This window comes from Clytia hemisphaerica, unplaced genomic scaffold (assembly GCF_902728285.1).
Source record: "Clytia hemisphaerica strain Z4C2 unplaced genomic scaffold, Clytia hemisphaerica genome assembly, whole genome shotgun sequence".
NCBI lineage: Eukaryota > Metazoa > Cnidaria > Hydrozoa > Leptothecata > Clytiidae > Clytia > Clytia hemisphaerica.
Window position 1 is genome coordinate 936,938 of NW_027103699.1, and position 24,289 is coordinate 961,226.

The 24,289-nt window shown below is 34.2% G+C and overlaps 3 protein-coding genes across 6 annotated transcripts in view; 1 reads left to right on the forward strand and 2 right to left on the reverse strand.

The window, feature by feature from the left end:
* Positions 1-4,836, reverse strand: LOC136803958 (tropomyosin-1-like). Its single transcript, XM_067060685.1, has 3 exons — positions 4,592-4,836; positions 1,000-1,252; positions 1-671 (listed from the first exon to the last, which is right to left on the reverse strand). The coding sequence occupies exons 1-3, from the start codon at positions 4,715-4,717 to the stop codon at positions 322-324; spliced, it is 729 nt and encodes a 242-aa protein (XP_066916786.1). The 5' UTR covers positions 4,718-4,836; the 3' UTR covers positions 1-321.
* A 2,677-nt stretch (positions 4,837-7,513) lies between these two features.
* Positions 7,514-11,578, forward strand: LOC136803960 (fatty acid hydroxylase domain-containing protein 2-like). The gene is made up of 6 exons (XM_067060686.1): positions 7,514-7,682; positions 7,890-7,984; positions 8,399-8,505; positions 9,524-9,842; positions 10,429-10,701; positions 11,221-11,578. Exons 1-6 carry the CDS (start codon positions 7,605-7,607, stop codon positions 11,390-11,392), a joined length of 1,044 nt encoding a protein of 347 aa, XP_066916787.1. The 5' UTR covers positions 7,514-7,604; the 3' UTR covers positions 11,393-11,578.
* Positions 11,579-14,957: 3,379 nt separating this feature from the next.
* Positions 14,958-24,289, reverse strand: part of LOC136803961 (neuronal acetylcholine receptor subunit alpha-3-like) — a 34,497-nt gene continuing 25,165 nt past the window's right edge. For 2 of the 4 annotated variants that reach the window (XM_067060691.1, XM_067060690.1), the window contains exons 3-8: positions 20,496-20,635; positions 19,784-19,828; positions 19,443-19,552; positions 17,758-18,049; positions 16,463-16,721; positions 14,958-16,133 (exon numbers count right to left, since the gene is read on the reverse strand). In XM_067060691.1, coding sequence (XP_066916792.1) covers positions 15,508-16,133; positions 16,463-16,721; positions 17,758-18,049; positions 19,443-19,552; positions 19,784-19,828; positions 20,496-20,635 — 1,472 coding nt within the window. In that variant the 3' untranslated portion in view covers positions 14,958-15,507. Of the gene's footprint in view, positions 16,134-16,462; positions 16,722-17,757; positions 18,050-19,442; positions 19,553-19,783; positions 19,829-20,495; positions 20,636-21,486; positions 21,968-24,289 lie in introns of those variants that run through there. The other 2 variants (XM_067060687.1, XM_067060688.1) reach the window with 2 other exon arrangements.

The following is a 24,289-nucleotide window of genomic DNA, read 5'->3' on the forward strand; positions in this document are numbered from 1 at the left end:
TTTGAATTTTCCTATTCTTTGTCTGGTTTAAACGAAAAAGTTGCTATTTTACAGGTGCGGTCAAAAATGATAATACAAAAAAAACGGGAGTCTTAAATTTTCATACAATAAATACATACAAAAAGAGAAAAATAAGGTATCAAAAAATTTACAAAATTATTTTTATAAAAATGAGGAAAAATGAAAAGTAAAGTTTCGCGTACACCATGAGTTAGGGTATCTAATCTTTGAATTTGTAGAAAATTCAATGCTGAGTACCCAAGGAAATAGGGGAAGCGTATGCAAAGATATTATCTAGAGTTGACTAAAAAAAACAAATGTTTACAAATCGTTAATTTCTGCAAGAGCCAGTTGAAGTTCTTCTTGTTTTTTCTCGAACGTTAATTTTGATTCTTCTTCCTCCATCGCAAGTTTATCCATTTCGTCTTCAAGTTCTTTCCATTGTGCTTCCATAGCGGTTGCCAATTCTTCTTTTTCGTCGACTTGGCTAACCATTTCAGAGATTTTTGAATCAGCTTGGCTTACACGATCGGCAGCTGCATCTTCGTTCGTCACCATACTTTTATGACTGTTTCCGATCAATATATATTGAGAATCGAGTTCTTTCAGTTTGGCATCAGCGGACTCGTGTCGTTCTTCTGCTTCGTCTAATTGTTCTTCAAGCTCGGTTACTAGATAAAAATGAAGTAGCGAAATGAATATGACAAGATTTGATAAGGAATTTTCATGATAACTATGGAAAAGGCAAGTCCATTATTGGGAAACAGAAAACAGAAGTATCTATGAGCGCTGGTGAAAGATGCTGTACCAAAACTTCTGACTGACGCACAAATGCTTCCACATTTCAAAGAAGGCCCAATCTGATTAACCCAAAATTATTTTATTTTGCATCATGTCTTCAACACCCCCCACTCTTTAGTAAATATTTGTTAAAATTTCAAAAGATTTTTGCCAAAATCTCCTTCTTTGCATTTTGAGAATAGAAAACTGTATACGAACCTAATGTCAAGTCCTCTTCATATTCCCCTTCATTTTCTTTGATCATTTCGTTCAATGTTTCTAATTCTCGTTCGAGTTCTTCAATTTTGCTAGCATCATTTCGACCTCTGTTTTCCATAATCTTTTTTGCTTGGTCTGTTTCGTCGGATGTTTTTTCGTTTTCTGCTACATTGGCAGTGAGTTCGTTTAATTGTGATTCTGCTTCGTCGAGTTTATCCTCAATTTCACCTAACTTGGTCGAGAGATCAGCTCCCTAAAGGTAAATAAAAGCAAAAGATATTAACAGTTTATTCTTGTAAAATGACAAATAAAAAATTAAAAACAGCCAACGGGGCAATCTCTCATTTTTTTCCAAGGTCACTAAACCGATGGAATCCCTCCCTTCCGAAAAATCCATTACAAAATCACGGAATCCATTACAAAATCACCAGTGACTTTCCCAATGGGATCGAAAGTTTCAATGAGTTTTGCATCGAATTTAACATTTTAGGCAATCGCCTTTCAGTTTTTCGTTTTCCTTTAACTATCAACTAGGAAAAAGGATCTCAGTGAAACAAGGTTATACCTGGCAAGGCCCTATATATACCAGCATCCATCATAAGTCCATAACGTCATTATTCTTGTCTGAGCGCTAAAACGAGTTACGTGCTTGGGTGGTTTTTTTAGAGGTAAATTCTATTTATCGTTCTTTGGTATGTAGACGAAGGAATTGGATTTAGAGAAAAGTCATACTGGCTTGCGCTGACGATTGAAGAGTGTCGTATAAACTGGACATTAAACTAAAGAAGTCTGGAAATGGCGAGCTTGTTGAAATTTCGAATTGTGTTTTCAAGATAACACGCCTGTGTCACGGATCCGCTGGGACCCCAGCCCCACTAGAAAAAATTTCGTCCCCGATGGGAAAATACCCTAGAATTTCAGCCCACTGGAAAATTGACCTTAAAATTCAATGTTTAAAAAATGCACTCCAAAATCATTTCCACTGGATTTATTAACATTGGAGCAATAGAATTGTTATCTCCATTGGGATTTCAATAGGAACTCTTATCCCCACTGAGGAAAATAGCGAGTTTATGTATTCGAGATAAATCGAGGGGGACGGTATAAAGCAAAGTTGACATGTCTCCAAAATCACCGTCCACTTTGCTCGACGACGGTAAAAACATCAAAATACCGTCGTCTGTTTAGGTGAGCAAAGGCGATATAGAGCCGTACATCAACTATCGACTTTGTTTTGTATCGATTTCACTTACCGTCGCCCTCGATATCCTCCGATACATAAACTCGGTAAAAGTTCCACCGCGGCTGTGAGACAGGGGTGTAAGATAAACTGTTTGCCACTAAAATATCCACATAGGTACGACCATGGTTAAAAACCAAGCCTGGGCAATAACATACGAAATAGGACTCAACCCCAAATAAGTCTCCATTGCACGCTTTTTTTATAAGAATGGTGCTTTTCATTTCATCCTGGATTCTTAACTTTTTGGGAAAAATCATCCTAAAATATTCGTACGGTATTCTTATGTTAGAATCGAAATTCAAACTAAATTTAACAAGAAATAAACATCTGAAGCATAAAAATGGCATTTTTGTGAAAGTATTAAACCTTACTTTGGAATAATTGGTAATTCAAAAGTTAAAAAAATTGTTCTTGAAGTGACATTTTTAGGGTTTGTTGCCTGATTCCATGATGGTGATATTCTTAGCATACTCTTAATTTTTTGGCCATTTTCATCATATATCAAAGTATATTCTTATAAAAAAAGCGTGTAAAATTTTCAAGGTTCATGATTTCGTTTTAGTATTATCTCTTTGGATTCGACATGCAGACAATTTAATCAAGGTATATCTATGATCTCAATAATTTACTGTGACAAAAAGATTTACCTCGTGATGGCACCTGCTAGTTTACATAATACAGATGAGAGATTTCACATTATCTTTTAGTCTTAATCAATCTAATTCGTATTTTTTTAAAGCACAGTAGAAAAGCTTTAAATTCCTTACATTTTGTGTTATATAGGGCTCCACTACTCTTTTATTTAATCGTTGACTCTTTTTTCATAATAGCTTAGTATGACGGACACGGTTATTATATTTCTGTCATTTATAAAGATTTTAAACCGATTTTACTATCATATACTGTATTTAGCACTCTCCATCGCACTTGAAATATTTTGTCAAGTATAGTAATCAGGCTATTGTCCCAAACCCCAGCGGAGGAGAGAAAATGGATTAGCATCATGAGGAGACATAATGATTTAATTCAGCTTGTCAAATATGATGATTTTTCATAGTCAATATTTCCTTTGTTTTGTATAATCTCTTGTATGTATCATAATATATTTTACTACCGTATAAAAAATTGTCTAAAAATTTGAGATCGTAAATGTTAGTGAGTTAAACCCTATTATTGATAATCTGAGGATGACCCCCTTATTTCCAACCATATTTAGGAAAAATAAGTTAGTAAAGAAAAAATGATAATAGCAAAGGTATTACAACACAAAGAATTGTCATTTATAATCGATAATTGGCATCTTTAAACCAAAATCATTAGAGCTAATTAAATTTAAGCGACAGTAAATGCATTATCCCTTCAATTAAAGCTAATTATGCAAAAAAGGAAAAATATGCTGCTAGAAGACTTAGGAGAACACATATGTTAAGAAAGTCTGTTTCTCTTAGCAATGAACAAGTGAATACCTTCAACATTAATTATATTTTATACAAGAGCTTCATCTCTTCAATTAAAGCTAATTATGCAAAAAAGAAAAATGCTGTTTAGAAGACTTAGGAGAACACATACGTTAAAATTAAGTCTGTTTTCTGAATACCTTCAACATAGAAAAATTATATTTTAAGGCAATTTATATTGTCTTCGTAATCTTTTCGTCTATATATTAAGCTAAACGATTTTTGTAATAATGTTACAAAGGGTTTACAAAACAGCAAAGTTTTAGTTATTTTATGCAATAGCATGTCTGTGGTATGGTTTACCTCAAAAGATTCTAATAATTACGTTTCGTTGCCTCATTCTGACTTCTGACCAGAAAAGATAAGGATAAATATCACAATTTTACCATTATTAATAGCTTTGGGAGTAATAAGTAAAAAAATCTTATATGTCATATTTGTTATTAGGCATCGCATTCCTGTAAGGGCCTTCAGTAATGACTTCAATTCAGATGAATTTCTTTACAAAAGGACAAAAGATGTGTGTTATGCATTTGAAGGAAACAACTAAACAAACACCCCTGTCTCTAAATCTGCACTCTGATTTGTCCTGTGGCTTGCACTGTGCGTACCCCTGACTGATATATTTCAGATTTTCGACTGGGAAGGGACATAAAGGTGCATTCACACCACCCACAAGCGTTGTGATCTGATATTTTGAATCTTATATATTCAGAGAGAGAGTGAAAATGACAGTGGTCAATAATAATGGAATCGAGCAAGGGCTTTTTAAATCACTAACGTCCTCTAGCGCGGCTATGAAGTTAATTTAAATAAATCTATTTAATTTGCAGACTCAAAAAATATTCGTTTGAATAAATAAATTTTCAAAAGATGAAACGAAATTTCTTACCAAAGTTTCCATTTCTTCTGTTTTTTCTTTGATCTCGTTGAGTTCAGCTTCGGCATCATTAGCTGCATCTTCGGATTCCTTCAATTTAGCTTTCAATGAAGCTAATTTCGATTTGACGGCTTGCATCTTGATATGTGAGTTTTACGATGAAAAATGTAGAAGTTTTTGCAGAATTTTTTTCTCTGGAGAGAAATTGATAACCAATCGAGGCGAGTACTTGACGATGTGCTGCTCAAGTTCGTTATAATAAGAGAAAAAAATGCGAATTGTTTTGTATAAAATAAAGGACAATACAGGGATGGTTTGAGATTAAATCAATTTTGATTCTACAAGTTTGATCTCTTCTTTCCATGATTGGATTTAAATTGAGTTAGGGGGTAGCTACTAAATGACGAACCACGACATTTTCCTTGGTTTTTAGTTTCGAAAACTGAAAAATACAATTTTTCATATCCTTTCCATGAGTGAAATAACCTGATTTTGGCCCCCAAAACGTAGTTTTTTGCAATTGATCTCTTTTCCCGAGTTTTGCATAACATGTTTGTTGATGAATTTATCAATGACCCCCGTCTTCAAAATATGTCAAACTGATAGATCTCTTTGATTTTTAGCTTTCTTTCTAATTATCTCATTTTAAGTCATCATTTCTTGATAGACAAAAGCAGAAAGATACTGCTTGATAATAAATTGGTAAAAACAATCGGTCGGATTACCCATTTTCAATGACGGGGGTGTTGACAGTTTCACAAATATCTTAATTTGAAAATGTTCTTCAAAATAAATTACCATCATTTTTGATCAAAATTAATGCAATCTTAGTCAAACTGAAATTAAGTAGTATTTGTTATTAGTTACGGCCCCTTATGGTGGTTATTTAGAAAACCGTATGCTCCATTTTACCCCCGGATTCTAGTTGGGTGTTGTTAAATTAGGGGACTTCTAAAAGCTATACTTTGAAATAGGCGGGAAACGATGTTTTGGTGTATGGCGTTTAGAATCATAACAAACTTTTTTTCCTCAACTGGACTTTGATCATGTCATGCAACATTTTGGAATTTTGGTTAAAAAAAAGACCTTGAATGGAAAGTCAAGTCTTGCAAGTTGCAAGAGGGCAAAAACATTAAGTAATAATGAAAAGGGCTGCTTTTCCTTTTCTTAAATTTATAGTTTATTGTCTTCATTTTTCACAATCAGACAATAGCCAGGGCAGCTAACAGTTAAAAAAAATTGAAATTTAGAAAAATAGCATGAATTTGATGTTGTTGTACATTTATTTATTATCGTCTTGTTTGTTGTCAGGTTGTTTGCATGACTAGTGTCATACGATTACAATCATCATGAATTTTTTTATTATTTAACTTCTTTCAAAGTGGTGAGAACAGATTGATTCACAAACAACAATGAACAATCAGCCATTTTTCTGAAAAATGGTGGAAATTATTTGTACAGTCCAGGATAATCTAGTTTCTAGTATAGTCGTTTAGGTGAATGTGACAACCTATTGACTCAGTTCTGCATAGTAAATTACTCCAGCCATTTGGGTCGTAAATTATCTGCTCCGTACCGTGAGCTTGGGTAACTTGCATCAGTGGAGGCTAACATGCATAGCTCTCAAATGAATAACCTGGCTGGTCATTAAAATTCAAAGTTAAATCAAAACAAAAATGGTAGAGTTGAGCTGCGAGCAAAGCTGCGTAGTTCATTTGTTTTGAAATTTTGCTGCTTTTGGTTGGTCAGGCATTTGATGGCTATGCAAGTTTCCCTCCACTGATGCAAGTTACCCTACTTTGCGGTATTACCGTCAACTGCTCTAACTTGGGACTATCTGACAAAACATGGGACGGCAATTCGGCCACCATTTCACGGAACCTCCAAAGTCATTTGATTTGAGTTAATAATGAACGCCGTATTAAAAAATACACGATTTCTCTTTCGCATCGAGTAGGCTTTTAAATCGAAATATGAAAAAAATCCGTAGTGGAACACACGCGAGTGTCTGTGCACTCCGCAAGTGTCTGTGCACTCTAAGCGTAACGAAGAAGTACCGTGAGAAAGGGTAACTTGCATCAGTGGAGGCTAACATGCATAGCCCTCAAATGAATGACCTGGCTGGTCATTAAAATACACATACGCAGCTCCGCTCGCAGCTCCACTCTACCATTTTTGTTTCGATTTATTTTCGTATTTTAATGACCAGCCGGGCCTTTCATTTGAGGGCTATGCATGTTAGCCTCCACTGATGCAAGTTACCCTTTTTCACGGTATGATTGATAAACTTGGTGGAGTTATCAAAACAAATTTGTCATTAAAAAGATTTTAACAGTAAGTGAAAATACAGACCAGATATCAACCAGTCCCTTGTTACCACCAATCGTCCCAAGTTAGAGCAGTTGACGGTTCCTCTCTTACAACAGTCTTAACTTGACATCTTGAGGTTGTAAACATTTTATTTAATAAAAATTTTCTGGACTTGCACATGGTTTTTTCTTGCTGTTTGTTTTTATTTTGTTGGTGAAATCAGGTGAAATATAGTTATTTAAAAGACTGTTGTTGACATCCCTCATCTGATTCTGACACCGTTTTTAAGAGATTGTAAAATAAGAAGATCCTAATAAATGCACATATACTGCAAAAAATTCCAACTTTTCTAGATAAAATATTAGAGGGGTTTTTGTGGTAAAAAATGCCTTTTATATTTATTTTGCACGAATTTATGCTGAGTTTGGGGAGATTCCTAATTTTCATTCAATCTTTAAAGATTTTGTGCTTACCTGGCTGTTCAAAAAAAGTCTTTCTCATTTTCTAAAGTTCTCATATTAAAAATTTTAGTTTATATACACAGTGACTTATTATATACAAATGAAAAAGTTGTTTAAAGGGGAATGTAATTCATTAAACCCTTACTTAGGTTCAATTTCAATTCTGTTTTTTAGGGTAACTGACAAAACTGATAATTCTGAGAAACAAGAAAAACTTAAACGTGACCCTCCTGCGGCAAGGGTGAGATAATAAAATGGAAAAGCAATGCGTTCCTGATAAAGAGCTACCTGAATGGGCAAAGCCAAAGCCCAAGGGTGCACCACCATCTCAGGTTACACCTTTAATTTTGCATCTGTGTTATTTTCTGTGAGAACTTTTTTTAATTACAAATTGATTTTCACAAATATAAAATAAAAAAGGTAATTGTGTAAGCTTGCCAATCATGTCTTTGTATTCATGTCAATTTGTTGTCAGTTTCGGCTATACAATGATTTTGTAATGTTTACTGTACTCAACTTTCTATTTATTGACAATCTAGGTGAAGAAGAATTTGCTGTCGTCAGCAATCCAATCAGCTTTCATCATTGGCTCCTTTCTATTGGCTTTTGCATCCTTGAGAAATTCTTTAACATGGTATATTTCATTTTAATCAAAATAATTCTTCTGAACGATATTTTGCAGTAAAACATTTTTAACTATACTTACAGCTGTAATATTTTTCAATAATGGTGAGACTTTGCTGATATCCTTTATGACCCCTTGCTCCTACATAAATTTATGTTATATATTTTCCACGAGAGAATCTTTTGGCACAGGTACTGCAAAATTTTATCAATGTTGATCCTGGATGGGGAAATGATCATAATGATATTATCCAAGCGAACGTAGATCTTTAAACACATACCATAAGAAGGCTTTAAATTTGTCTTTTAGCTTTTAAGAGAGCTTTAAAAGATTTTACTTTGTGTACAGAAGTAGCGAATATTCTTCTTGATAGGTAAGATTCTTCATTTTTGTAATTTTACTATTTTTGTATTTTCATTACAGGAAATTTGAAGAACTTTGGGGAGGCTCAAAAACATTTTATCAAGATGTTTGGACATACTTTTATCGTGATATTTTCAAAGGAAATCGATTGCTTCTCTCAACGTTTGGTAAGTTTAATAATAAATAAGAGAAGAATAGAAAACTATCCAAATGTTTTCGAAAAGTTTTACGTTCTAGAATTTTGAAAGAATGCTTTTTTTAATACAATTCATTGAACATCAGGAAGTGTTGTTTTCCTTCATAAAAGGTCAAGTTATAAATTTATAAACGAGGTATCATGAAGGAGCAGTTTAATTGCAAGATAATCAATAAGTTATACCACCTACTGTTCAATAAACAGAAAGGTCTTTAAATGCTAATTGCACCATTTCGACACTTTGCTATGGAGATAAACTATTAAAAATTAAACAAGCCTTTTCTTGTATATTCACTAGGCGTAATAATTAATGCCGTTTTCGTTAGCTTTAACGCGGAAGGCAATTGACTGATTCCCATATGTTATGTTTTATTCAGGAAGTTCTTCAAAGTGTACACTTTGAAGTTAAAAATGAATTCTCAAATTTGTCTTTTAACTCTCAGAAAACGTTGATTCATTATAGCATAGGAAAAAATATCAGCTAGACAACTTTCAAAACTACACATTATTTTTCCGACAATACCGGATGTTTCATGTTCACAATACGTAAAACTTTGACATCACATAATAAGATAATGTTATCGTTATCGATCTCCTTGCTGTTTTGCCCGAAAATAACAAAAACATGACATTATCAATCAGGGGATAAAAATATAAAAATATACAAATATACAGCCGAGCATCAAAATGTCTCGTGCTTATAAAAAGAGTGTATTCAGACAACACCACAACATATACATATTTTAGAATCTGGTCTTGCTTATCATTCTAGCTCATTTTATGAAAATTTTGCTTTGATATTGTACCATCATGCTGATTGCGTCAAGGGCTATTATCTGTCATAATTAGATTATCTAAAAAGCTTAATTCTTTACGAGATAGTGAAAATTTTTTGGTAAATTTAAGGGCTCGAGTTTTAGCAAGCTGGTTGCTTATAAAAAATATACAGCTAACATTGTCATTTCCATATTCCTATTTTAATTGCACAGGTGTACATGCGATCATTTTCGCTTGGTTTTGGCTTAACTCAATCTTCTTCTTCATTCTGGATGTTTTCGAACCGAAGTTCTTCATGAAATACAAAATCCAAGAAGATAAGAAACCTACACGTGCTCAAATGCTAAAAGCAATCCGAGTTGTCATGTTCAATCAATTGGTCGGATTGATTTTCAGTTTTCCAATCTATTATTTTGTCGCAAAACGTGGTATGACTTATGATGCTGAAGATTTACCAACTTTCCAATGGTTTTTGGTTGAAATGTTTGTTTATATTTGGGTTGAAGAATTTGGATTCTATTATTCGCATCGGTGAGTAGTTTTTCGTTTAAGGAGGCCCCCCCCCAGCGGTATCCCTAATCACGCCATCACGCAACACGAAAATCGCTAAAATTTGTCATCACGCAAAAAATAGCGAAAAATAGCCCAAATCACGCATCACGCCTCAAATATTTGCCCTATCACGCATCACGCCAAAATCTTGATCACGTCATCGCGCCAAAAAAAATCTCTAGTCACGCCATCACGCAAGAAAAAAGTTCCAATCACGCCATCACGCAAACCGCTGGGTTTAAGAGATGTATCAAGTATGGATAACATTCTCCAGATGCAAGAAATAAGAACTCGTTGTTATCATTTTAACAAAGCTTGTTGTTAGATGAAATTTTAACTTTATTTTTTTTAATCTCGCTAAATTCTCTTACCTTTCTAAAAACTAACATTTACTAACATTTACCCCACTAGTGCTAAATTTATGAAGAAATCCCATGGAAATGGCAGTTCTTTTCATCAATTTCCCAAATTAAAGGCTTGTAAGGCTAGGCACTACATCTTTCTCCTCTCGATTTATGATGGTTTGAATTTAAGACGAGTTGGACATTCTTACCTTATTTTGTAGCCTTGGACACCACCCACGCCTTTATAAACACATCCACAAGATTCACCACGAATGGACTGCACCAATCTCAATCATTGGAATCTACAATCACTGGCTAGAACATATCGTTTCCAACATCTTGCCCGTCACTCTCGGCCCCCTGATCATGGGCTCTCATATGGGGTCGCTGGTGATGTGGACCTGCATTGCGATCACTTCAACACAAATTTCACACGGGGGTTACCATTTACCGTTATTGCCTTCACCCGAAGCACACGATTATCACCATTTGAAGTGAGTTAAAAGAAAAAATTTTTTTTAACAAAAACAACGCCCAAACATAAGTTTTGTATATTTAAAATCTAGTCCCTTACTGTATTCTTCATCGATATGTCATTTTAGCCAATTACTAAACATGTAGGGATTTTTCCAAGCACCAAGCAATGCCTCCGTTTTTACTTTCAAATTGAATTTTTAACAAAGTCTAACGGGGGCATTTGGGTGCTTGGAAAAAACACTGACATGATATTTGGTCCTGTCGTGGAGTTTCTTTATGTTAGCTACCCTGCTCTATTTCCTTTTCCATTGTCAGAGATGAATAATATAGGAAGGGTTGGGTTGAATTGCTGATTTAAGCCTTGGCTAGAAAATTTTATGAACAACCAGGTATTCCGAACTTTCTGTCTCTAATAGTCAATAACAAATGAATAATAACCGCTTGTTGTATCTTGTTCAGTAAAGCAGCATGCTCGAACTTCAATGCAAATAGACAGTTTTCTTTTTATCTTGTCCGTAATAATTTCTTTTTTTTAGGTTCATCAATAATTTTGGTGTTCTTGGCGTTCTTGACCGTTTGCACGGTACCGACAGTATGTTTGTCAAGTCAAATGCGTACGACCGCCATATCCTCTTACTTGGATTGGAACCGGCAAAAGCGCTTTTCCCTGATGATAAGAAAAAAGGATGCGAGAAAAAAACGAATTAAAAAATGATATAAACTTTTGCGTTTTATACCCTAAAAATCCACAAGTAATGTTTGGAATATGTTATTCAAAAATCAAACAATATATGCATCGTATACCGTAAAAATTGTATTTTAAGATTGTTATGTTTTATGCGTATAATGTACCTATTATGTTTTTATTTTTTATCTGTATGTAATATTTCTAAAGCTTTCTTTTATAATCATCTCTCTCTAATTCGAACCTCTACTATTCAAATTCAAAAATATTGCCCCTGAGGGGGCTTAGCTTAAAAGAAGTACTCTCTGTAATTCGAATCTTTCTTCAACTCGAAGAAGATTTTCGGTCCCTTGAAAATCGAATTAAAAAGAGAGTACTGTACTCATATTTTGGTTGGCTTTATTCTTCATCGATTCTTTCATAAAGCTGTTCTGAAAAGTTAAAGATGGATTTTTTAGAAATTGTGGGTCACTAGAATCTACTAGAGTTAGAGAAACCAGCTCTAAATGAGAAAACATTTTGGTGAAAATATCATAATTCAGAGCGAGAAATTTTGTGAAATTTAGAAGCCCGTTAGAATTACTTTTCTTTTTGGTTTTCGCAAAAATTCGATACTCTTGCAGAGGTAATTATGGAAACAAACCAAACTTACCGTCCGCATACACCCAGCAGTCAATTTTTCCCGAAACCCCTTATTTACTATTTTTGCAACCTTCGTTTCATATTATCAATGTAGAATGAAATTCTTTTGCTTTTCACGCCTCTTAACTTTAGCCTAGTACTAGATTGAGTATTTGATATATGCTCACTATGTATGTACTTATCTTTAACTAATAGTTTGCAGAATAAAATAATATGTTTAGTTTTGTTAGCAAAACTAGTTTGAGTTTTTATTGATTAATGCCCCCTACGCCCCCAGCGGAGTTTCCGATCACATCATCACACAAAAAGATTGGACGTCATCATACAAATCTTTTTTCTTCATCTTGCGCCGTACTTTTTGAAATAACATGCAACATCACGCCAAAAAACCGAATCGTGCCATCACGCAAACCGCTTTGGGCCTCATCAAAACTGCTTGGAGAACGTGCGCTAATTTGCCTGTCTTTTTTTCTTTTACATCCTTACTTATGGCAAACCGGACTAGTCAGGGGGTAAAAATAAGTACACATGACATAAGTTACTTGACTTAGCAGGTCTATCGACCCCTTGCAACTCTTCTGACGCCCATTTCATGTCATTGATGGTCATACTTAAAAATGAGCATGTTTTTGATGGTTTGAGACAGATTCAAAATAAGATATTTGCGTCTGAAGCCAGTAAATGAAAATCGCATATAACTCACTCTAGCTCCTTGAATATAGTTATAAAAATGGGGTATAGGAAACTTTCTACACCTAATGCCGTTCAGAAAATGCAGATACATCTATGACTTTAGAGGCTGGGTAAAAGATATATCATCTTAAAGGTCAACCAGTATTTTGGGGCCCTAGAATCAGCATTGATAAAACCAAAAATTCTAAATATTAGAAACAGCAAAAAATCTTGGAATTCCATTCCTATCAGCTTGAGTTAATAGTTTATAACAAAAAATTAACATTTTATATAAAGATTTTCACTGAATCCGCATAAACGGCAAATTCTGTCATTCTTTTGCAAAATATAGGAGAAAAATCCCTTTAAAGCTTGATATTTTCAGTTTTAGTTAAGTTGTCTTTCTAAAATTTTCACAATATATTCCATACATGAATGGAACTATTTTTAAAAGAGATTAATTTTCAGAAACTTGATTAGGAGGTTGTTCAATCAAAATTGTCATTTTGAAAATGTCTAAATTTTCAGTTTGGACTTTGCATCATCGTAATAAATCTTGAAATATTTTATAAAAATCATAAATTTTAAAAGGGAAAACACAAATATGTTCATAGTTTCTCCCCCTATTACCACTGGGCTTAATAATTTGATTTTAACTACACCTACGTTTTGGGGGCCCCAAACCTGCGTTTTGACAACCAGGGTATACTGTAAAAATTTTATCAAACAAATTTATGCCCAAAACCCTCTAAATCACATTTCCAAACTTTGGTCAAAATTATGTATTCATATCTTGAAGATATCTCGAAAAATCGCTAAAATTGCAAACCTCCGTTTTGGGGGCCATTAGAAAAAAGCTACCTATCTTTAACCGATTGAAAAATATTGTTGAAATTGGAAATTTTGAAAAAGAACTTCCGGGAAATAAAGTAGAGATGTTAAAGTTTCTCATGCAGCAAAAATTTTTGTAAAACCTCTTTTCCTCTAGATTTGGAAGAAATTTTAAATTTGATCGACGTTTTGACGGCCACATACTGTATATAAAAACGCTTAATTCTTAGTTGAAAGTATAAATCTCTGAGCTTTTACGGATTCTCCCTGAAATTCTTCTTATGATATAAGCATCCTTCAAGTATTTTCCAGCCTTGTCAATCTCTCGATCTAAAGCACCTCCGAGCAATCTTTTGGAATTTTTTATGCTTATAAAAAAACATGTAAATTGGTCATCGTCCCAGGACTCACGAGGGTCGAAAACAAATATTGAGGATTGCAAAACTATGAAGAATCGACACTTATTACTATAAAAACAATAAATTAAAGCAAAATATTGACAAATGTTCAATAAATAAATAAATAAATAGTGCTAATTTAAATTATGTCTTTTTTAAGTCACGAATTTAAAGTCGTAATATATCTGTCGCATGAATTCTTACAGATTTGCAATCTAGTCGAGCATTTGGATTTCATATCTGGTACTAAAACTTAGAAATCCAAATTCCAGTTAATTAAAAATTTGTTTATTTATATTATAAATTTAAGCTGTCGGGAGTGTGATAACTACGTCCAAATTGCAGCCAGTTTGCAATTGCAGTTTTCATTGATTTGCTTACTGATACGAAAAGGCAAAAATAACCTTTAATTTATCAAATTTTTGTGAGGAATTCCAAAAACTTTCCGACCAATACGACTACCGTATCATATAGAATAATATGTTATGTATCAAATCGTATAAATTTAAAATCAACTGAAAAAAGACTTGCAGTGTCGGATACAGGAGGTAGGCTATCTTATTCGTGGAGAGTAATTAGTTTCCATATAAGGTAATACGATGATAAAGTGCACTCTCCTCCATTGGTTATAGCCTCCCTCTGTATCCGAGCCTGACTTGTTTTTGCAATGCATATCTATGTCCAGTAAAAGAATTGAAAATTGAAGTCATACAAAATGTTTAACTGTACTATGAAGAAATTATTGTTCCAAATAAGTTTTTTATCACGGTAGAGTTTTTCTTATGACGAATTTAACTCGGGACCCAAAAACTGTATCAAGTTCTTTTTCCAGATATAATGTATAATCTAATTACGGCGAATTTGAAAACTTCAAGTGACAATTCCTTTACTTGACTTTTCTAAATGGTACTCATTTCTCAAGGCTGCCGTCCTCAACACGAAAAATACAAAAAGATGTACCAGAGTAATAGACGATATCGCGTTTAGATAAATGCAATGCATTCTGGTTTCTCGGGGACCCTCAAGGGAATTATAATGTCGATTATATAATAATCTGGAATAGATTATAATTCCTTTGAGAGTCCCCGAGAAACCAGAATGCATTGCATTTATCTAAACGCGATATCGTCTATTGCAAAGAGACGCTTTTACTTTGATTGTATGTTTGGGCCAAGATTGTTTCGCCAAAGCCATTCTTTATGTTTTTGCATCAAGCACGTAATGTAAAAAGCGGCCTTGATTTGAAAGTGATTTTAGTAAATACAAACTTTCCTCTTTCTATCAGCTAAGCATTATTAATAATAAGTTAGCTTTGTTTGTTTAATAAGCTCATTATCTAAACCATTTCAACTCAGTCATTTTATTTTGCGGTAGAAACAAATTTTCGCTTTTATAGATATTGTATCTGTGTCATTTATACAACCCATGAAACGAGGTCTCCTGTAACCAAGGGTTACCAACCTTAGCAATACGTAATGGTGCTACCATCTTTCTTTCTCCATAACTCCTCCTTGAACATCATAAAATTTACCATAGCAACAACAGATGGCAAGCACTTACTTGTGTTGAGTGTAAGCAAAGCAGTGAGAGCATTCTCAAGGAATAAACATCTCACGAAACCTTGCCGCTTGCATAAAAATGGTAAGTGCTGAGATAACTCCAACGCTAATCGCTATAGCTAACATACAGCGATCTAGAATTCTAGCCGCTGTTTTCCAGTCCTCACCTAAGAGTTTTCGCTCTTCGATACGCGTACTTGGATCAGATGACAAAGAGAGTGAAATTTTTGCCGACAAATTCGATTTGGTGTACGTCAAATCGCTACTGCTGCCGTTTTGGTTGACAGAAAACTTCTTGGTTTTCCGTTGAATAGTCTGTGTGTCTTCCCGATGGAGCGTCGATTTTGGAAAATATGACATTTCTCCGTTCCCGTTACCAAGTGCCGATTCACCGTCAATATTGTGAGCATTGTGCGCCGTATTATTGAGGGTGGTTTCAGCCAATGGATTCAATTCTCGGAACTGACCAGTCGACATTCGATCAATGTAATGCTGCGTTCGAGTATGTGGGATATCGATTCGAACGAGTCGAGCGAGTTTATCGAATAACAATCGACGCATCCACGGCTGCATTTCATAGTTGCGATAGTAAACATTAAGAATGAAGCAGTTCATGACCAGGGCAATACCAATTTCAAACATTGAAGTCGTGTAATAAACACCTGAAAATAAAAAGAAATATGTGGATCAAGTTCGATCAGGAATTTCATAATGTAATGAATTTTGATAACAGAAAGGTTATTGCCATGTGTGATTCTTGTATGTCTGACATACTCTTTAATTAAGAGTGAAGATTTAGGTAGAAGTTCTTTTTCTGTGAAAAGTGGTTCTCATACGCTTTTAAAACGCTATATTTTTGTCCTCCTAATTTCCAACCTTTAAAAAAATTGTTAGAAATTCTACTAGCAGTCAGTTTTTTCAGCGAGCACAAAATTGAAAATCTATCAAAACTAGTTGGAAAGATATTTCAAAGTTTTGTAGTAATACATACCAAGTAACGGATAGTTATCAGAACTACTTGGCAATTTCTCTGACGACAATTCTTGAAAGATAGCCATAGATAACATGACAGTAATACCAAGAGAGATTCTTTCTCCTGATTTGGCTGGTAGTACAAACACCAAGAAAATCATGCATGCAATGAGAGCACATGGTACCACCAAATTCATGATGAAAAAGATGTACTTTCGCTTTATGAGTATGGAGAGTTTGATGGTGCTGTGTTTGTGACGGTGAATCGGATATCTGACCTATAAAAGGAAAATTTTTCTTACAGTTCAAACTACCTTGATTTGAAGACACCCCCTTCTCACAGAAAAAGAAAAATTTTGCCAAAATATCGTCCCCGGTGGAAAATCATCGTCCAATTTTTGTCCCCACTGAAAATAATCAAATAAACAAATCCTCACTGCAAAATATCGTGCTATCTTCCCCAATCCCATTGAATTTTCTGATTTAAAAACAAAAGACACACTACTTTATCTTTAAACAAAAGAAGTTACTTTCGTCACGTGATAGGACAAATTTTGAGAAATTCTTTTGTTAACTCTATTCTGTCAGCATAAAAAAAGAATATCTTTACTATGATTTATTAAAATCGAGGAAGATCTGTCTGGTTGATAGTAATTGAAACTAAGAATTCCCTCAGAATACAATTCTTATTTTCATTCTAAGAGTACTTACTAGTCCTCTTCTAGGCTAGCAGGTTTAAGATTTAATCGTAAAAATTTATAAAGCACCAAAACAAAAGGTTACACCTTTGATCGATGACGTTTATACAATCATGGACTTACTCTTAGGTGCCAAATAAACGGGGGGTTGGAATAAACGGGGGGGTTGGAAAATTTTTGAAATTTCAATAAACGGGGGGGATCTAATTGCCGGGGGGGGGGTTGGAAATTGTACTTATGAAAACCCCAAAATAAGGTAAATATAGGCTAAAATCAGGATTTTTGGAGCAAAATAAGGGGACTTCTTTTAGCCAACTGAAAATATTCTTTAAAATTAATAAACGGGGGGGTCCTAATAAGGTCCGGGGGGGTTGGAAAATTTTCGTAAAATTAACAAGCGGGGGGGGACCGTTTATTTGGCACCTAAGAGTATGCCGTTAAACATTGCCAGTGGGGGAAGGGGGGGGGGTGAAGCTTGTATTCTACTTTGTCTTACAATTTGATTGTACATCTACTCTTAATTCTAAGAATACAACTGGATTCTAGTCTGGAAGTGGTACTCTTTCCAGAAACCGAAATTCAACTAAAACTAAAAATATGATCAAGGAAAACGTACATCATGGGTCTTCAATGTGGCTTCAGTTAAATGCCATTCACCATTTTCCTTGTACAATTGCTCAGATATAGCTTCTTCCTTGACAGCTCTCAGTTGTAGCAACCGTTCATCCATACTCCAACTACCAAACGTCATATCGCAATATTGCTGGTCAAATGGAAAATCACTGACATCAATTTCGCATGTGGATTTGAAGAACTGGGCATAGGTTAGTGAACAGTTGCCATCATTCGTTAGAAGCACGGTCCGCGCGTGATTGTCCTCATTGTATTCACCTTGTGTTTTGCTCGCTCTGCATGAAAGAATTGAAAAGCTTGGAAGATAGGAAAGGTACAAAGTTTTAGTTTTCTAAAAATCACCAGGGTAAAAAAGGTTTATAATATTTTGAAAGTGTTTTTTAATTCGAGGATGTGAAAATCTACATAATAGGATAGCTCCAGGCTTTTGGGTGTTTTACTAGCATTGTATCTTTTGTTCTATTTTTAGGCCCCATGGGTTTTTTTTTCGGAAAGTAAAGTGTACGCATTCTAAATGTATAAAATTAATCTTTTCGTACTGATATGACTTTTTCCAAATATATTTTTAAGTGAAAAGTAAATGTGGAAGAAATGATATGAAAAAGAGGGGGCGAGAATAAAAAATTAACATCTACATATTTCTTTTGAGGCACCTGCCTAATAGTACCCTAAATATAGAACAAATTTTTTGGGAAAGAATATTCAGATCAAAACCGCTGTTTAAATATTATTTTTTCTTTTCTAGTCTTGTTGGATAAAAGCTAAGAAAGATTCTTGGAACTAACCCCTAACCAAGAGAGTCATTATAAAAACAGTTTTTCTTTTTAAAAGAAAGCAATATTCCCGTATTTAGAGACTTCTCTAAGTCAGTCAGGAAATTCAAAGAGAAATATTTTTCAGCATCATTTTTAGGGATTGTCTTGATGATTTTAACGAGAAAGATTATTTTGCCCGTTAGTAATGCCTAAAATTTCTGGACTAAAAATCAGCTAAAAAAGATCCCAATTTTCCGTAAAGAAGATTTCGAGTGTTATTTTCCCTCGAAAAAAAAGAGTTACAGAATGCGTGGATTTAATTCCCTGAGTCGGCAATTTCGCCGAAATTCGCAAAAACACAAAAGTTAATCTTTTGAAAATTAATGCAATAATACTAATTGAGATTCTTTACTAGTTTTCTGTACTTCAGTGGAATCACTATCTTAGGTGCAGTTGGTTTCATTACGGCGAAAAAGAATAATGCCCCATTAGGCATTTACAACATTTCTTTCTTTAAAATAAATTAAAACTGTGGGTAAAAAAGGGCGAGTTTGAAGAAAGAGGAAAAGAAGAGGAAAGGTGGCAAAAGGATCGCAGTGCAAGAGATTTCGAACAATAAAGACGGTAGATAAAGTTGAAAGCGGCTGTTTGTTGAACGTCAAAATGTCTTGGGACTTTTAGTTTTTTGTAGGAAATCCTACAGAAAAAAAACTTGGATGAATTCGAGGCCCCTAAAATGATGTAAGTTGAGCTTCCAGGAACATTTTCAGGGAAAATAATTACAAAGAGGGGAAAAAAAGACAGTTGGCAACAGGGGCGCAATTTAACTGAATTGGACTACCAAATAAAGTTCATTCTCAATTTCGATTTTTAATATTTCAGGGCGTTTTAGGGTGATGAAAAATGTGCTTACTCATTGAAGAGGCGTATGGGCGGTATCCAGATTTCACCTTCGGGTAAAATGACTTCGGAAACACCTTTATAGTTAAGCGGATTCCATACTAAATATGGGTTCCTCCAAAGCTGAAAATAAGAAAAAGATTACCGGTAACCGATACAAAAAGGGCACAATCTTTTGTTTTTACTCTACTGGGAAAGCTTAAAGTTTGCCTATCTGGCCCTATATGACTTCATGGTGCCGGCAACAATGGTAGAGATGATAAAACTGGATAGTGTACTCTCAGTCTTAGAGATCAGATAAGGAGGGTTAGTTTAGGGATAAAAAAGTTAGACACAAAATGTTTCATTACTTACATAATTAATATGTAATTTCATCCGAACAGACTGTCCCTTTTCACTCTATAAGAAAATAAAGGAAGAAAACCTAAGATAAAATAATCTACGAATATTTGAAAAAAAATGAAATAATTTGAAGGGTTCATATGGGGGACAATAAGATGAGGATCTTTAGAAATAAAAATCTAGACGAGATAAAGAACTGATTCTTAAACTAGAGACGGCGCCGGTATACGAATATATTCGACCATATTGTTACACCCAATATCTATATTACTAGTAAGGGTAGTCAAAGCAGATGGAAACTAAGAATCGAATAGTCTTTGCTTTTAATAAAGTCGTAAGGAAACCAATAAGTGATTTAAAAAAGACGAAAATAATCTGCTCCTCTACCAGGGTGTACAGTCCCTAACTATAGACAACCATCAATATACAATCACCAGACAACCGAATGTTTATTAAGACCTCTTAGTTGGGGGTAAAAGCTTTTACACTATAAGTAGACTTTAGAGAAAATATGTAAATCTTATCCGGTTATACGTCAGCCTTGCAGAAAATATGAAGCTTATCCGACAGTCAAGTTACTTGCAATTTCATTGACCGAAAAAACGTCATGTGGAGACCGAATGTCATTTTCCGCTCCTTTCCAAATCGATAAAACCTCGCCCAAAGCAGGATTTTACACACCCGATAACTAATAAAAAAACCGGGCTATATGAGTAAAACCTACCACGGCATCGAGTCGAACAATTTCCATGGTAACATTAACGTATACAGCTGTTGATGAGATATTGACTGGCCTCGAGTTCACGCTAAAATTCTTCAGATATTTCAAAAGCCTCTGTTCACCTTCGTCCAAACTTTCATAGGCTAAAAAATGAAAATAACAGGGGTTTGAATAAATCACGGCTGTGAAGTCTATGATCAAATCGACAACGATATAATTTAATGTTAAATCTTATGGTTTTGGCTGAGAAAGAGCTTGAAAGTCTGGATGCACCAAACTGTTCGATTTGTGACAACAATATAGGGAGAAATGATCATCTTTATAAAATATCAAATCTATAAAGATGACGGATGGGAAAGGACACATAAGTTTGATACACCTTTTCGACCGTAGTCGCGCGGTCAGGTACGTGCCTATTAATCAGCAGCCTCTCACTAACTTTTGCTCGCTCTCCTACGCAGCTCCTATTCTAGCAAACGCCCGCCGCCTTTATGTCCCCCCCTCTGATATGATTAATTAACAGACTAGTTTGCTAGTCTAATCCTTTTTTAGACTTTTTTCTATTGTCTATAGGTGCAAAAAAAAGACTGGGACGGTTTTAGGGTGATTAACGGACAAAAAAAAAATGCCCACGCGGCAATTGGTGGCTACGGTCGAAAAGGTGTATTAGCAAGGAATTTCCGAACACTGGTACGAGTTGTTCAATTAAGTTTGATTGAAGGTAATATTTACCGACAGATTCAAAAAATCGTACTAGCCGAAAGTAAGCAAAGAATCGGATATTCCAGCTCTCATTAGAGTGCACTTTTCTTGCTACCAGGTGGAAACCACCCACAAACAAACTCAGTTTAAATCATACTGATATGGTTTCCATATGAAAAAGCCAGATGATTTAACACTTATGGTAAACAGACTGGCTGGTATATATATGAAACAGTTTGAGAGAGGCAACGAGGTTAAAAAATGAACGAAGCAATGAATGACTACAACGGACCTAGATTAAAATAATATCCACGATTGCCAAACATACCCAGATTGAAGCCAGGATATGGGTTATTATCATACGAATGAGCGAAAAAATGACGATTCGTTGACATAGCCGCACACAATACCATCATATAAAAAACAAGCATGATAAGCACGTGCGATTTTGTATATTACTAGACTTCACTTCGATTTAGGAAATCTTGAAGTTTGAATGCGCCAGTAAAAATTGACCAACGACTGTGAATACTTCTTTATCACAAGATTTCGAAAAGTCTTTTCAAGGATGAAAGATATCAATTTTTTCCATCTTTGGTGGCTTAATTGCTCGCGTCCAGGGCTTTTCAGAGGGTAATGTCCCCCTTTTGATTTCCTTTTCAGTTCCTCTTTTAACTTTCTATTAAAAAAATTTCTTATCTGTTCTATAAATCATAATTGTTAAAGATATACACCTTTCTGAAACTATGAAGATAAGGAATAATTCTTGCAGCCTTTTCTATCAGCATTGAAGTAATATTTCTCAACACCCCTTATTCTTCAAAAACTATTATTAAAAAGCTTTTTAAACGTCGACACTTTGGTATTATGATCAAATTCTATCTAACAGTGAAGATCCGAAAAGTTGATTTTAAGATGATTTCTGGTGATAACATATAGATGAAGGCAAGAAGTGCCAAAAGAAAAGGTGTTACAAAAAAAGGTCTAAAAACAAGAAAAGAAAACAAAAAGAATATAATTACAAAAGAAAAATCAAGCTTGAAACTAGATTTGGTCGTACCATAACCGTGAGAGGGGGGGGACAAATGTTCACTTCGAAACCTTTTTCCTCAGTTTGGTAGTCAGTATAATATTAGGTAATTTGTTAAATTTTTTTATAAGCACAACCAAATAATAATTAAGCCATTGAACGAAGAGTTCTTATAAAAGTACGACTTGGTTGCCTTGGGCACCTTGATAAAGACAATAGTACCACACCCAAGTATGCCTAACGTTCAATATTATATTTTAGAGTTATCTTAAAATCCTACAATCTTCAATTTCTGGACCAATCTCATCATACATGTTATTTAGTTTGAAGAAAAGTATTAGAAAACGAAAGTGTGTAAAAATCACATTCATTAGCAATTAATATAATCAAAATATTTAGGGAAATAACTGCACTCTAAAGGTCATATCCTTCGAAACGAAAACACAGAGTTACCTTATCTGCATATCGGATTAAGATCTTAGCTTCCTAAGAATGATCTTATAGTATCAAATTGATTTTTCCTTGTTTAAACTTGTAATACAAAATTCTAACCTCTACGAGTAGAAAAGCAATAATGATAGAACTTCAACGTTAGAAATGTTGAGAAAAAGTGTTAGGGTGGTTAGGATTTAGTATTACAAGTTTAAACAAGGAAAAATCAATTTGACACTATAAGATTATTCTTAGGAAGCAAAGATCCTAATCCGATATGCAGATAAGGTAGCTCTGTGTTTTCATTTCGAAGGAAATTATCTTTAGAGAGCGCTTTAAGTCAAAAATCTTGTAATCTTAAATAATCTTCACTTGAGATTATTTACGAACAAAGATTTGGACGAAAAGAGGAATCTAAAGGTCAAAGGTCTCAAACCATTTGATTATACCGTTAAATCAAAACTAAGCATCAATTTATAACAAAATAACTAGGAAGTAAATAGTAGTATGCCATAAAATCCGATAAAATCTTAAACATAATATTTCAGAGGTCAAAAAATCCATTTTACAATTACAAGAGCTGATAAAAATCAAAACGTAATTTCCTTCTTCAGCGATAGATAGGTTTTCCTTTTTTCGATTTATCTTTAAAAAAAATACAAATCCTACTCAAGAAAAAAGAAAAAAATTGACAAATTTAGGAAAGATAATTATTGGCGCAAAAAAAATCTCAAAGTAATTAATTTCCCATCTACTTTTCTTTTTCCTAACTTTGTGCGATGTATAATATATTGATTTTTGTCGTTGTTTTGTTATATATATTTTCACTTCTATTTGTGATCTTCCATTTTTATTTTCATTATTTTTCATCATCTTATTATTTTAAGACTTTTTTTTCTTGGTTGGTCCAATCAATAATTCAAGTTTTCCCCAATAGTAATACTGAATCCCCTTTTTCTCAAGCAACACAAAAAACCCTTAGTCCATAATGTGAAAAAGTTGAACCTTTTATAGAAACGTTTCTTTCTATTTCTAATTTTCTTATTCAACTTGGCCGTTAAATAAAAACAATACTAAATCCCTAACGGGGAAAATATTCAAACAGAAAAGGGAACCCACTGAAAAAAGGGGTTGCCTTAACTATGAAGTTTTAATTAAAGATATATTTCCTAGGATTCTTAAAAACATAGATTTTTCTCTTTATTCAAAGTTTATTACTGCGTAATCTTATCGGGGAAAACTTCGTCGGGGAAAATTTTCGTCGGTGAAAATTTTCGTCGGGGAAAAATTCGTCACTTGCTGGTAGTTGGTAAACGCATTAAGGCCGGGGAAAATTTTCGTCGGGGAAAAAATTCGTCACTTGTCCAAAATTTCGTCACTTTTCCCCGACGAAGTTTTCCCCGATAAGGTAGCTCATCGGGGAAAATGTCAGAGAAAAATGTCGGGAGAACTTCGACGGGGAAAAACTTCGTTGCCCGGAGACATTTTCGTTACTTTTCACACAACTTTTCCCTACAAAATCTTGTACCAAAATTAGTGTTCCCGTAAAATCGATATAAGTCCTTTCTTAAAACATTGGAACAACTTTGTTAAAAATTACGTCATAAATTATTTGTTATTGCTGAGACTGAGC